This window comes from Colius striatus, chromosome 8, assembly GCF_028858725.1.
Source record: "Colius striatus isolate bColStr4 chromosome 8, bColStr4.1.hap1, whole genome shotgun sequence".
NCBI lineage: Eukaryota > Metazoa > Chordata > Aves > Coliiformes > Coliidae > Colius > Colius striatus.
The window spans coordinates 26,692,672-26,708,468 of record NC_084766.1 but is presented as its reverse complement, the minus strand read 5'-3'; the positions used below and the strand labels follow the sequence as shown (position 1 = coordinate 26,708,468).

Below are 15,797 nucleotides of genomic sequence, written 5' to 3'. Positions count from 1 at the left end.
GGTCTATGTTCTAAGTGGTTCTTTGGAGGCATAAGGATTTATAATGCAAAAAAAAAAAAAAAAACACCTCATAGCATGAAAGATAACTGTCATCCAGACAAAGAAACCTTGGCTTCATTGGGAAGCTCTGGAAGCAGCTGGTATATGACATTACACTTTGCAAAGGACATAGCCTAGAAGTAGAGAAATACATAAAAATCACTCACAGCAGACTCCTTTCTGCACACTTATGAAAATGTTTGAGACAGTACCTACTAGTCACTGGAGATCAACTGCAAGACTGGAGAATGGTTCAGACAAACACTACAATCAGCACCAGGTGATTTATACAGACCTGCTTAACAGACTGTTCTGCCTCATGCTTTGCCCTCTCTGTATCCTGCTGCTGCTCTGTGGCTTCAGTTACCCTTTGACGTAACTTCACAACTTCTGACAACAGTTGGTCTCGTTCCTTTGTTACCTCTTCCTTAAGTTTTAGCAAATCCTGGATACTGGAAGCAAAGAAATAATAGTCAAGCAGCGTCACAGGCCATTTCTGCTCTCCCTCCTTTTCCAGAGCAAGCAAGATCTTTTGTGAGAAACGAGTTTAAAAGTAATTTGTTTCATTTTAAACTCCTTTTGGATTAAAGATCTGCTGGTCAATTGAACTAAATCCTTTATCTAATGTGATCATAGTCACCATCAACAGAGGCAACTTTAAAAGCTATCTTAGTCCAATAAATCACCCCTTCTTATTATATCACATCCTCGTGGGTCTGAACAGACCTTCAGTCTCCCAAAAAGGTAACAGAGAACAAAATTCCTTTTTCTCCACCCGTTGCAAATCTACTCAGAGACCAAAAATGTTATGTTGCTGTAACCATCCTCTCTGCAGCCTTTAGGGAGAGTTATGTTAGGGGGAAGGCTTAATGAACAACCCTTTAGATCCAAGGAAACCTGCTACAGAGGTCCAGAACATTTCAGGGACAGAGAGTAAAGGAGTGTACTTCTCATGCACCCAGGTGGTTTATATGCCGGCACATTCCTTGGAGGACAAATGTTTGAGCACACTAAAGGCCTTGCTCACAGACACAAGCCTTGTTCATGCAGCCTGACTACACAGTGCATAGAGAGATGAGCATGCCCCATACATATCCTGAATGCATAACATAAATAAATACCTTACACAGTGTGAAAATTCCAAGCCAGAACCAGCTGGGACAACCTTTGGCAATGTTGACAGAAAGCGCATAGGTCATCGGGTCAATGTATTTAACTTCACCTTTGAGTTTACACTTAATCTTACAGCATAAGCACAGTCTGAGGACCTGGTACTACAAACACTAGCTTTTAGAGGGCTTTTGAGCTACTCTCAAGGATCATTATTATTTGCACACTGTAGCAGCTAGAGGCTCTACCTGAGACTTGGCATCCCTATGCATAAGTGTTCAGCAAAAAAAAACAACATAGTCTTGAAAATACATACATATAAAATACAAACAAGAGTAGAAACAGTGATAATGCCTTGTAACAAAGCTAGGAACAGAAGAGAAATCAAGCCTCCTGCTTTCTTGACTTACTTATCTATTTGACCCTGCTGCCATTACATGTAAAAATGTTGACAGGATCCTATTCTCAAAGACAGAGTATGATGAAACGCTAGTCAGATAAAACGATATGACAGATACTGAGAAAGTGTATAATATTGATTTTTATTTCATCTCTCAGCTTAATCCAATGCTGAATGAACTCACTCAGAGCCTGATTCTGTACTTGCCCACTCCATAAACCCATAGACCAATAAATTGCACTCATGAGAGAATCAAAAGGCAGAAAAGACACTGGGCTACTGTCTAAACGGCTAAACAAGGTGCAGAATATAGAAAATCAGATCAGGCTTTCCCTCTCCTTGGGGAAAACTTACCTGTACTCCTGTTCTTGGGACTGTCCTTGCTCCACTAGATTAGTTAGGCGTGCAATTTCCCCTTGCAGTGAATTAATTGTCTCCTTTGCTTTCTGCTCCTTTTCATAGACTGTATCCACCATTTTCCAGGCCTTTTCAATCTCCTAGGACCAAAACAGAAAACAAATATATAAATTAAACTGGATCTAAAATTGACAACAAATTAAAAATTAATTGTCTTGCATTTAGGTTAATTAAGAAAACAGATTTTCATGCTTAGATTCATAACAGCTTTCTTCACCAATTGTCCTTTCTTTTGGATGAAGGCAAGGCAAACATTTTGAGCCATTCAGGCTATGTCCATTTACAGTATGAAAGCTCTAATGCATTTTCTTTAACACATAGATCTGAACATTATCAAGCAGGTCATGTAAGTCCCACTAATATCAGGAAAATCACTGAAATTTCAGTGCCTACAAAGGTACCATTCACTTAAATAGCTCACTGATGTCTGCAAAAATTTTCTTAGCTGTTATGATAAGCAACATCCAATTTGATCTAGATGAGAAAAAGTTGCTACTCTGGGCTTTTCTTCTTCTCTGTTCATTTTCGTCTGTGAAGGCCTAGTGTATTTTGATTTCAACTATATATTTACACAAGCTACAATTCTAATGCTAAATTTCAATACGTGGAATTACATGAATGACAGATTTGTGTGACTATCACAAGCCCAGGGTTTGACATTCACAAACACGATAGGGGAGGAGGGTGCACTTAATTTTTTAGCTTCCTCTGCATCTCTCTCCCTTGAATGAGATCCTTAAGACTCACACAGCAGGCTTATTCCTTACCAGGTCCAAATCAAGCTCCTGCCAGTTAACCAATTAATAAATTCCAGACTGGACTAGAAGAAAAGTTCCCCAAGACTGGGTAAATAATGAAGAGATTATCTTTGACACTGGAAGCCTCTAAGCTGCAAATCACAGCATGATGTCCCCTCACAGAATGGTAGGGTTGGAAGGGACCTTTAGAGATCATCTAGCCCAACCTCTCTGCTAAAGCAGGTCCACCTAGATCAAGTCACATAGGACTCTCTCATGCTTTTTCTCAGATGGCTCCAGGTGGAGTTCTGGACTTAATGGACTTGCACATATTTAGCCTCCAAACATGGTTTGGAAGCTCTGTATTAGCTCTAGGGTCTCCCCAAGCAGAGCCAGGTGGAAGTATCATTACATCAGGCCATGTAAACCCTTTCAGCTCCTACTTGTATCATACAGTAACAGAGCAAGGTAAAACAATCGAAAACACCTTCACAAAGAAGAATAACAAATAATTTCACTTATATCCAATTGTGTACAGCATTTCTTTATTGAAATTAACATCTCTGGTTCAAAAAAACACCCATTTAACATTAAACTCACAATGATGACCCCTATATTATGGCATATTGTTAACATTTATCGATCTCTTTTAAATGAAATAAATGTAGTACTTAGCAGTTTATGACCTGAATGTAAAATTCAAGCTATTGAACTAGCAGAAGTAACAGGCTACCAGAATTTGCTGAAAAGATAACACAAAACAGAACATTTGTAGATGCTTCAAACTAGAAAGGGAATACTTTTTCATTTTATTTATTCAACTAGATCAGCATATCCAAATTTGAGAAATCACCTGAAACCGAAAGATCAGGAATGTTTGCTCTTTTTTTTTCCCCCAGCTTAGCAATAAAGAGTTAAATGGTGGGCTTCACCTGTTCAGAAATTCTGAAGGAAATTGTAGCCAATTAAATCCACTACCTACAAATAGTATTTTCATTACTTAAGAAATTGCTTAGATCAAAATTTAGTTTGAAAAAAAAGTGTTTTTCACTGCTGTATCAAGCATATTTAAACATTTTAAATACGAGTCAATTTTCTACATTTTATAGATTTTGAGTTCTAATTTCCATCCAAATGCAGCAATGATCGCACATAAAGTGAAAAGTATCTTCATTTGTCATTCACTATTACCTTACATAAAAACATTCAGTTATGAAATTTAAATAAATGCACACTAGGCTGAAGTAATGACAGGAAAACACAGTGTATCATCTTGACTGGCAGAAAAGCATAAAACGTAGCTGTAAATAAGAATGTTTCAGATTTGCCAACCAATAAGAGGCAACCAACCTTTCTCTAGAAAAATGCAAAGGGAAAATAAGATTAAAGCTGATTACTTAAATCAAAGCTTCCTGCTGGCTGATTAGACTGTGATTAAAATTGGTGAATTAAATCATTACGATTGGAGTTTTGGGGGATAGAACTGGTGAACAAAATCATTATGCCCTCTGAGAGCTCTTACTGGCTTCAAGTGAGTATTTTCTTCTGATGAGTATTCACAAAAGTGATTCCCTGATGTCAATAAGGCCACTCAGATACACGGTGATTTCAGGTCACCCTAAGCCCTGCTTTTTGAACTTCATATTGCTATTGATGTGTAAAAACAATAGCATTGAATTTGTATTGATAAAACCAGCTTTTATCAATAAGCTTAACTGGCACAGATGATAGACCAATAAATAAGCAAAATCTAAATAAGAATTTGCTACAGACTTCAGCATCAGCAAAATTGGGCTTCATTTGCTGTTCCTCAGTGGCGTCTTTTAGTTTGAACAGCAGATCAATAGATTGGTTTCTTTAATTTCAACAGTAAAGAGGAGGAAATTTTTGATGGTGGAAGCCTTCACTGAAAAAATACTCACACTGTTACTCAGTGGAGAGTGGAACTGAAAGGATCACTGGGTAATTGCAGTACATAGTAGGTGACATGCATTGCAGTCTGTTGTATAATTAAAAGACAGAAATGCACTGGATGTTTGCAGTTAGAACTACTAAAAAAAATGGGATAAGTACTGGAACTCTGGAAATTGCAAGGGAGAATTCATGAAGTGTGACTACTTTATTTTCTTTGAATACCCCAAAAGATCACATCAGTGTCAGTGCTCAGAAACTGAGGATTGCTCAAATGCTTTCTTAGTATATTGGATTGATACACTTGGAAAATGAAAACTTGGTAATTCCAACCAGGGCAGTAGAAGCTCCTATTAAATTCCCCTTCTAGCGTTCTTCCAGTGTAGCCTTGTGGATCAGTATCCTTATCAATGAAAAAGAGAATTGTATTCCCTTTGTGTTCAGCTTGGCCCTTTACTCCTTTGATATGACTGTAAACTGCAGAATATTATGTCCAGTTTATTAAAACTACAAAACAGAGCACTGAATGGCCATTAGACAGTTAGCAGCTATTGATAATTATTGACCTGGGTCCTACCAGTCACTGATCTGTGCCGTTAACCCCTGACCCTAAACAAATCCTACTGATTACATGTACATTACAGGCTTCATGTGGAGAAAAATTTTGCTCCTGCAACTTTTATTCAGGTACGAAACAATGACCTAGAAGAGGAAGGTTGTATGCCTGTTACCCTAATGACCCATGAAGTCAACAAGATTTAGGGCCTTAATTTGAAGCAACTATAATATTTTTTCAGGAATGACCCCACCAGGATTCTCCTATCTTTTACAAACCATGAAACAGTGGAACAGAGTGCTTAATTTAGCACTGAAGTATATCATGTTTGCAATTTTAGCACTTGAACTTTCCTCAACACTTGCCTCAGGCACTTGCAAAACACAGTTTTTGAAGGTTAGTAAAATTGTAGTGAAATACTACGGCAGTAATGGAACCTCCCGTCCGAAAGGCAAATAACATGAAATACTAAAGGTGTGCCAAAAAATCCCACAACATGAACCTTTTAAACAATAACCAAACCAATTCCTGAACACTTATGGGAAAGACTAATTCTCATAACCAAACTGAAAAAGTATCACTGCTATTTACTTGGCTCACAGCATACCACTAGAATTGAAATGCCACATGTTGTGCATTGCATGTCATTCCTAGCAGGATCATATCATCACGCAGCTTTTTCACTCTTAGCTGGTTCATTAGTGCGTGGTATGGGTAAGCCATACCTTGCCTGAGTTTCAAATTAGCTGCTGAAATGGGAAGGGCTCTTATTTTTCCTTATCTTCCACTGCTCAGTTTTATGCCATTACTAAGGCAATGTCTCCTCAGCTTGGGAACATCTGAGGATTGCCTCTGCTGCAGTTCAGACTCAGAGTATTGCCATGTAATAGCAGAAAGAAAATTATAAGGACTATTGTGGTTCCCAGCACTCACTTACCAGGCTTTCATTAACAGCAGTGAAATTTAACTAGACTTTTTACCTAGTTTTCCTCCTCCTTGAGGATGCTTCGAACAGTACTTGCAAGCTGCAGCCATAGGATGACAGTACTGCTATTTATCTTTACTCTGAGCGTGTTTTCTTCATAATTCTAAGGACAGAAAACTTCATTTCAAAGAACTTCTATTTCTGCAGCGCTCATAGATCACTCTAGATTGCTACATTGAATTTATTTTGCTGGAACAAACCACTTCATTGTAAGGTGTGGAGGTTTCTCAAATGCTAAATTAAAGCCTGTCTAGGTACCACAGCCTATCAGAAGCAGAAAAGTTCAAAACACAGTCTTCTGATCTTTTGGCAGCTTTAGGTTTCTGTTAGTCAAACCTCACTGTAAGGCTAAAAACAGCAAGTCAAGCACTTTGATTTGACAGGGTTCAAATCAATAATAACAAAGAACACATCAGAGTAAATTGGTAAAAACATATCCAAATGCTATATAGGATTCCTCCTCAAAAGCACTGTGAAACATTTATTTATATGAGTTGGTGACACTTCTCTGGTCTACAATCCATATTTCAGTGAGTAAGTATATTTTTTTTAATGTTCTGGCACCAGTTAACATCCAAGCAGCCCTTCAAAAATATTAATGAATCAAAACCTGTGTATTAGGTTGAAAATATGCTATTTTAGAGACAGAAAGCTTAAGGAAAAACTATTAGTGAGTACCTGAAAGTTCAGGGAGTAGGTTTAGTACAAATAAACACAGAATTTGAGTGGGACCTGTAAAAATACCAGGCTGAGGAAACAAAGCTGTTGGTAGCAAAGCAGAGGTTTAAGAATTGGATATGTCAGCTCTGTCTATACTCAGTCCTCCATCTAGTTCTCTACATGACATAAAGTGTTCTTGATCATGCTTTTCTCATTACCATGTTTTTCGTTACCAATTTCAGACCATATTTAATTCTATTCAAAACTTTACCGTCTTCAGTGATGATATAGTTCCCTGATCATCTTTCAAGAGCTTTGTGAGCGCAGTTACTTTAGATGAATTCACCACAAGCTCAGCATTCAGCTCCCTGCATTTCTCCATAAGACGCTTTTCATTTTCGTGAGACTTCTTCAGAACACCATGGAGCTTCTCATATTCTATTCGGAACTTCTCCAGAGTTTTATCTCCCTTAAGTAGATTGATGACTTCTTGGAAGTCTTTTTCCAGTGCTTCAAATGCACTTTCTTCTAGATATGGTTTGCCAGACTTTTCCTGAATGAAATGAGATAGATAATCAACAAACAGGAGGATTTCAACATCTCACTTATGAGCCTAGAATATAAAAAGTGTGTGTAATAGCTACAAAGAAACCAAAAAAAAACCCTTCTGAACTAACAGTTCTCTTGCTAGCATATGATATGCATACTACAGGCTACTTTTCAAACAGATCTCCTGTAATTTTACTGAAATGACTTGTGCTTCAACAGTCAGAGTTCCTGTAGTTGAGCAGCACAACTACTTTAAAGGTACGTCTGTAAAATATCATCATTGTGATAGTGTTTAAATAATACATCAACTACTCAGGAAGCCTGGTATTTAGGCTCAGTTCTTCCCAGTTCTCTACACTCTAAAGTCTGATTAGTTCATGCTTTCTATGCAGATAGCACCAGCAAATCACTTGCAGATAAGTGTGCCTGAAAGCTCCAGTAACGCCAACACAATCAAATCCTTCCTCTGCAGGAAATGTTACTATTAAACCTTTCACAAGGGACATTTTTGATCTAGCTTCGTTCTAACACCGTATTTTGTCAGCTTGGTTTCCGGACACCAAATTCCACCAATATCTTTCAAAACAGCTTAAAATAAGCCTCCATCATAGCCTTCAACAGAACACAATCATACCAAGAGGAGCCATTATGGGCACCTCTCTGGAGCTGGTATGATCTGATAAGCAGCAAGATAAATCAGCCCATCACGGATACACGGCTGCCATTCCTCAAGCTTGCTCAGAATGTTCCTACACCACAGTTTGAAGTCTAGGTATAGCCTTAGAGTCTCATCTCAGAGGTGGACTCACTTGGACAGGAAAACAGCTTTCCTGTTAGCGCTGGCCATGAGTTTATAGCTAATGCTCTCCACAGAGGAGAGGCACAGCTTCCACAACGTTACAAATATGCCTTCATATTCCCCTTCCCCAATGGACTGATATTTCAAAAGTGGTTCAGGCCCCTACTGACCATTTGAACACAAACAGTGTAAAGGCAAGACATTTCAAAATTCTAAAAAAGAATTAAAACTGAGAGTAAAGCAACGTGTTTCATTTGTTGTTCATTTGGCTCCAAAATCCCCTCCATGACAAGGCTCTGATTTGAGGGGTGGGAGGTTCTGTGTGCGAAACTTCAGTGGGAAAACAGCAAAGGCACCTAGAATACCAAACACCATGTTCCTGCTGGTATTGGGGGGAGGGAAGGGGGGAATCACACCTACGACCTTAAAAGTAGCAGGAATCCCTAAAATTTCAGCGTTACTACTGCCAATGTACAAGTAGCCTAACTCTCCTGCTTTCAACACAGGATCTAACCGAGCTCCGGGCACAGAGGTAACCCGACAGACACCTAAATGTGGTATATGGATGCAGATGATATCTCGGTGATGCTATGGGCATATTCTGAGTCACGGCGCTCGTCCTGTCAGGAACACAGGTGGGGAATGGAGGGGTGGGGGAAGCTCACCTCAGCCATGGTGCCGGCGGGCAGGGGCCGGGCCGCGGCCGGGACCGGAGCTGTGGCAGCCCGAGGCCGCGGCGGTGCCGAGGCCGCCTCGCCGTATCGTAGCAACGGCAGCGGGCGGGGCCGGGGCGGGCCGTTGCGCCACGGGGCCGCTTTGCACCCGGGGACGCTTTGCACTCCCTGCGCCCCGCTCTGCTGCTCCAGAAGCTGCTCGGAGAGGCTCAGCGCGGCCCTCTGCAAAGACGTGATCACCCTCCATCCCCGTCGGCCTCGGAGATTTCCTGCACAGGTGACCATCTCGCTGTTGAAATTCACCCGTCAGGGTTGTAATCGCCGAGACTGAGGCGTGCTTCGCCTCTGCTACGAAAGGCCGCTCCCGAAGCTGAACAGTGTGGTCAGCGAGGTGCAGCAGCTCCACAGGTAGAGCCAGGCTTCGCCTCAGGACATGGAGGGTGTCAGGGTCTGGTGGAAGGTGATATAAAGGGGATTGGTGCGGGTTTGGGGCACGTGTTCTATTTGAAGCCTGTCTTCTGTCGTTTTCTTACTGAAAATGGTAACCAAGAAAACTCTCCAAACAGGCAACAGAGCTGGTGAAGGGTCTGGAGAACAAGTCTGATGAGGAGTGGCTGAGGAAACTGGAGGTGTTCAGCCTAGAGAAGAGGAAGCTGAGGGGAGACATGATCGCTCATGACTATCTGACAGGAGGTTTTAGTTAGGTGGCGATCAGTTTCTTCTCCCCAGTAAGGAATGACAGGACAGGAGGAAATGGCCTCCAGTTGCACCAGGCAGGTTTAGATTGGACACTAGGAAAATCTTTTTCATCGAGAGGGCTGTCAGACACTGGCACAGGCTGCCCAGGGAGGTGGTGGAGTCACCATCCCTGGAGATATTTAAAAGACATGTAGATGAGGTGCTGAAGGACACAGTTAATTGATGGGCTTGGCAGTATGAGCTTAGTGGTTGGACTTGATCTTAAAGGTCTTTTCCAACTGAAATGATTCTATGATTCAAATGATAGTTTAGAAAGCCAACATTGGTTTATTACAGTGCTGAGTGCACAGGGATCTCACCTCCTAACATTCACACCAAGGGACAAAGGCACGCTCATTATATACATGAAGAAAATGAATATTCCTATCAATCTAATGTATATTGTGAAACAGCCCCCGTGTCACTGTGCTGTATTTGGGGAAAGGTCTCTGATGGTTGTTTAGAGGTAGATTTCAACTCAGTTTGCCCATATATAGCTAACAACTCACAACTTGCCAACTTCTGCTTTTGTAACTCACTCAGCAGAACCAGGATGCTTAGTACTAACTGGCATGCAAATTGCCCTGTATCACAGACTTGCTTATCTCATTTGTGCAAATTTTACAGCAAGGGGGTCTTTTCTTCCCTTCTTTGTATACCAACTGCACAAAGGGGGGTCTGTTCTTCACCCGGACTTGCTCATCTTATCTGTCAAAGGGGATCTGTTCTTCCATTCTTTGTATCTTTGGTATCAATTTTGTTGCACCTGATTATTCACACCAGTTTGTCTGTGCATGAGGATGATTTTGTACAAACCACTGTGAAAAGGGGAAGCCAAGGAGAAGCTCTGCACTATGCTTAAGGATCAGCTGCTGCTGCTTGCTCTACTCCCAGCTAACCCTTGAAATATTAGGGGTTTATCTCTGTGAGATCCCAAATTGTTTCCCTGAATAGAGTTTTAGGGCAGGGAATGTATTGTGCCATGTATACACTCCCTAGCAGAATTGATGTTGGTTATGACCTTCAAGTACCACTTGATACTAATAACGATGATGGAAAACTTCTTTTCTTCCTGGGTTAATGGAGCCTGAATTGTAGCGCTTCGTTTTACTGATTACATGGCAAAATAGGCAATTTCAAATGGTCTTATTTTACCATTAGAACTGCAGAATAATACACATTTTATAATATATTCTCTGTATGTATCACTTAATTTACAAAATATTCTACATGCTGAGTAATTTCAATCATTTCAAAGCACGCTTCTAATTAAAAAATTAATCAATAAAGTGCCTTTTTTGGGTTTTGCTCTCTTCCTTTCTCCTCGTTTTCTTTTGTAGTGATGTTTCTCACATAATAAAATTACCAGGCAGGTGATCATGATAAATTCCTTAATTCTAGGATTTCTTGAGAGGACCAAACTTTTAGACCTTAAAACCAAAAAGGCTGAACTGGTAAAGAAATGTCAATTTAATTTTGTTACCAAAATCCTGCTGGAAGAAGGAGGTAAGTTTAGAAATGTAAACAAAAATATTACATGATAAAAACCCCTTCCATTTACATATTAAATATATAACTGTGATAATTATCATACTCTTTCTTATGGTTTTAAAAACAAGACAGGAGTGGATATTTAAGACAGGAGGTAGTTCCTTTGTGCTTTAGGCTTGTGTTTGCACTTGTGGGTAACAACATACACGTGTCCAAAAATGATACTCATTTATTGAGGCATTCCCATGAGCTTCCTGACCTAGTTGAAGATGTCCCTGCTCATTGCAGAGGGCTTGGATTAGGTGACCTTGAGAAGTCCCTTCCAACTCAAACCATTCTATAATTCTGTTTTTCAAAGTCCTGCTGATTTGTGTCCCGTGAGACCCTCTAAATGGTGGCTGTATAGACTGGTCATCATGACAAGTGCCATTTGAGCTAAATTCATTCACATTTGAAGAGTTTACCATCATGGTAGCTGTACCTCTAACTTTACTGTAGACATAGTAAGGTGACTGTGTTAGGTATCCATGATAACTCATGCTAAAGCCCAATTTGACAAGCCAGCCACCGTGCCTTAAAATATCACAACTCGTAGCACAGTTTGAAGTGTAACCAGCACAGAAATCTGTGATAAGATTCAGACATTTACTTTGAATTAGTTCTGCTACAAACCCACTGAACCTCAACAAGTTCATGACTGAGGAGCTGCACTGCCACTGAAGAGGACATCTGAGTTTTTTCTGTAGCTTGGGACCACCCATTTAAAAATCCCTGCACTTTATGTTCATCAGTAAAGTGGAAATGACCACATTTGCCATCCTGCATTAGTGTTGTGACTCTCATAGCCGTAAGTGATGTGGTCATGTCATAGCATGAACCTCCAGATGAAGTGGAGTTCTTGAAGTGGGATCACTTTTTAATGTTCCCTTTTAAGCTGAACCTTTGTTCCTGGCTCTGGGAAAACCTTTCTGCTAGTAAGAGCAAAAACTCCCACAGCCACAGAAGAAGAAAAAAATAAACAGATTACCAAAAATAAAAACATCTCTATTAACAACAGAAACAATCCAGACCCAGAAAATTTAAGTTCATTGAGAAGAATGATATTTATTTCCCTAACTGTCTGAGTTTGTTCAAGAGACACCTGTACTTCATGGTAAATAAGCAGAATGAGTGAGGTGGGCTTGTGTGCATGCAGAAAGGGTTACTAGAGAAGAAATATTTGCTCACTGATTTATTCGAGGTCACAACCCTCAGGCAGTTAATTTAATGCCTGTTTTAAACTGTAGTGGCATGAAAATGATAAGCCATCACGTCCTAAGTGCAGGGATTTATGTGCTACCACAGAGATATAAATAAATAGAGTAAAATCTCATCATAACATCACCCAGGAAAATGTATGAAATTTGGGGCAGGGACCATGACAGTACATGTCTTCTGAAAAGTGTAAAATGAACCTTGTGGGCACTGGAAGGTAGCGATAAGAACTGAGAGGAAAGCCCCGGAGTTAAGGGGATCGAAATGAGTTTCCTTTCAGGCCACGCTGTTGTAAGGAAGAACATCACTAGGTGGCACTCCACAACCACCGTGGTTGGATAAACTGCCCCCTAGACTGTAGCTGTCTTCGGCCCTGACACGCTTTTCTGGTTCAGAAGCGTGTTACAAACAGAAATACAGACGTGGAGACTACAAGGTTTGGGTGGATATGTGTTCATGGATGAGGTCTTCTATTTGCATACAACTTTGCACAGTATACTCAGGTAATATAATCAATGGGAGAGCAGCACTAGGGAAACCAAAGGTTTTCTTCCAATTTGCTAATATTAAAATATTAATGTACATGTATTACAAATGTGTTACAGAAATATGACTTCTCTAACTGCATGTCTTGTAATTTCCCTAGCAGTATGAGAATCCATCACATCATGGCCTCCAACACCAGAGGCTGCCAGTGGGCTGACATCCTGGGATGTACCCTAAGCCAGTTTATCACTGTTAAATCATTTTTTCAGCATTAAAAGGAACAAGAGCTTACTAAAAAAATACTTCCTTTTTCTCCGGTGACAAAGAAATGCTATGAAGTCCTTGATTATTTAATTACAGAATCACGGAGTGGTAGAGGTTGGAAGAGAACTCTAGAGATCATCCAGTCCAGCTCCTTGCTAAAGCGGGCTCACCTCAATCAGGTCACACAGGAACGTGTCCAGGCAGGTTTTGAAACCCTCCACACAAGGAGACTCCACATGCTCCCTGGGCATCCTGTGCCAGGGCTCCCTCACCTCAACAGTGAAATAGTTTATATTTAAGTAGAACTTTTTGTGTTCCAGCTTTTGTCCATTATCTCTTGTCCTGTCACTGGATGCTGCAGAAAAAAAGTGCCACCTCATCTTCTTGATACACCTTTTAAATACTTGTAAGTATTAATGAGGTCCCTCCCTCAGTATTATCCAGGCTGAACAGCCCCAGGCTCCACAGTCTTTCCTCATAAGGAAGATGCTCCAGTCCCCTGATCATCTTGGGATCATCTCTTCAGCAATTCTTTTTCTCTCCTGAGCTGGGGAGCCCAGAACTGGACACAGGACCCCAGATGAGGCCTCACCAGAGCAGAGTAGAGGGGGAGGAAAACCTCCCTCAAGCTGCTGTCTGCACTCTTCTTGATGTACCCCAGAATGCCTTCATTAGCCTTCAATTATCCAACTGATATTTTTCTTATATTCTTTTTGATAGTCCTCTCCTCCTGTTACTTTCAAACTAAATGATAGTTTTATAATGTGAACAGTTGTTCAGTTTAAATTGGATTGTGGCTTCTACTTTGTTCATAAAGAGCACGCAACATCTCAAAGAGATGTCATTGTGTTTGGCACTAGAATTGAGCCAATGATCTCAAGAGGAAGAACCATTACCATTTTCATAAAAAGTTAAGCTGTGGAACTGTTTTAATTAATAAAATCACCCAAACAAGGAGCTCAATTAGTTCTGAGACAGAAGCCAAAGCTGACGAGCCGTCTGTGTATAACATACAATTACATGTTCTACATAAAAGAATAGAACAGATTACAGTTATGGACAGCAACCAAAACTAAGTCAATAATCCTGGAACTAAGCTGAACTTGCATAGTTTGAAAGTGCAAAAGGGTTTTCCAGCCTTGTTTTTCCTCTCAGTTATGCAACTAGGATTACAGTGTCTGTCACGCTTGTTAGAAAATTCCTCTCTCTTACCCTTCTCTGAGCCAAACACAGCGAACCTCCACAGCCACTGGAGGAAAGCAATGCTCTGCAGATCCCCATGGCCATTGCTGCCCACTGTGGGCTCTTACCACCACCAGTGTTATGGTTTATGCTGCCAATCTGACCTACAGCTTTGGAGAGTGATGGGAGTGGGGACATTTGGAGGAATAGTAAAAGTTACATCCTCCCACCCTGGCTGCCCCAGCTTCCCATCCAGGCTGCCCAGGACCATCAACCCCTAGAAAGACTACAAGAAAAGCCTACAAGGTAACTAATATAAACACACTTGGCCCTGCACGGCACTCAGGTTTCTTCAACAGATGGTTTTCTTTACCTGCTCACTAGTTCTGATCCATGGCTGTCTTCCCAACAATTGGCTATTGATGGATGTCTTCATCAACAATTGGGTGTATTTAAAAATAGGTTTCAAGTATGTCTAAAGTCATCAAGTGTTCATCTGCAGAAAGAATTCCTCCCAGCTTTCCAACAGCTTTTTGGTTTGAGCAGTAGAACCCAGGCCCTAACCTCTGATTCCTGTTCCCCTCATATTTTATTCTTCAGTCTTAACTCTCAACTACCAAGTCGTTCCTTAGCTGAAAATGTATCTGGCATCTTTCACTTGACACTTGAGTCCTCTGGGAGGAAGAGACTATTAAAAACTATTACTACCCCAGGAAGGCTATAGAAATCAGAGATTTAAAATGTTTATAAGGTCAGATGTAAGGGGGTAGATGAGGACACCGTATGTTGAGCTGTGAGGAGGTGACCTCACCTCCCTGCACATTTCCTTGCATGGTAGCTAGGAGGTGTGAAATAGTCATGGGTGGGAGTTCCCCATTCCCTCTCCCCATGATCTGCTCCTGCTCCTACTCTGCTGGGCCATGCTGAGCTGTGCTGATTAAAATACTGTCCTTCTGTAATCTCCTCCAGGCTTACATAAACACTTGCAGTATAACAGGCAGGGCCCCAGCCAGGCCTGACTTGAGCAAGAGTATCATTATTGCTTTGCCTGTGCTGTGAATGTGATCCCTCGGAGTGCTGCAGGTTGGCAGCCATCTCTTGTGTTGGTTGTGAAGCTGACAGCTGGAAACTCTACTACAACCTGTTTCACTGCTGTCTGTCCATGGCCTCTCTATCATATCCCCAGTTCTCTCTTTGTAGGTCTTGCATGATGATTTTTATTTACTGTTTATAATAGTTTAAGTAAATATTACTAGTTTTGTAACAGATTAGCAAAACTAGTAGAAAAAGTAAAATAATTCCTTGACCTTCTGAAGTGTCTGAAAGAGGCTGAGAGAGATATCTAGAAGTTAATTTTCAGCCTAAATCTTGCTCTTGTCCCAGTCCTGCTGATAGGATCTCAGAGTTCACTTTAGAAACAATATTATTATATCTAATTTCTGCTTCAGTAGCAGCCACGTCACAGAGCCACAGCTTATGGCCCAGCATGTGTGGAACTGTGGTACTGTTACTCCATTGCTCAGGTCCTGCACAATATCTGAGTCG

General features: G+C 40.8%; 1 protein-coding gene across 1 annotated transcript in view; it reads right to left on the bottom strand.

The window, feature by feature from the left end:
• Nucleotides 1-9,122, bottom strand: part of CFAP58 (cilia and flagella associated protein 58) — a 57,133-nt gene extending 48,011 nt beyond the window's left edge. Inside the window, exons 1-4 of the mRNA XM_062000726.1 lie at nt 8,829-9,122; nt 7,087-7,368; nt 1,904-2,046; nt 335-491 (exon numbers count right to left, since the gene is read on the bottom strand). Of these exons, the coding sequence (XP_061856710.1) occupies nt 335-491; nt 1,904-2,046; nt 7,087-7,368; nt 8,829-9,122 (876 nt within the window). The remainder of the gene's footprint in view (nt 1-334; nt 492-1,903; nt 2,047-7,086; nt 7,369-8,828) is intronic.
• Nucleotides 9,123-15,797: the final 6,675 nt, after the last annotated feature.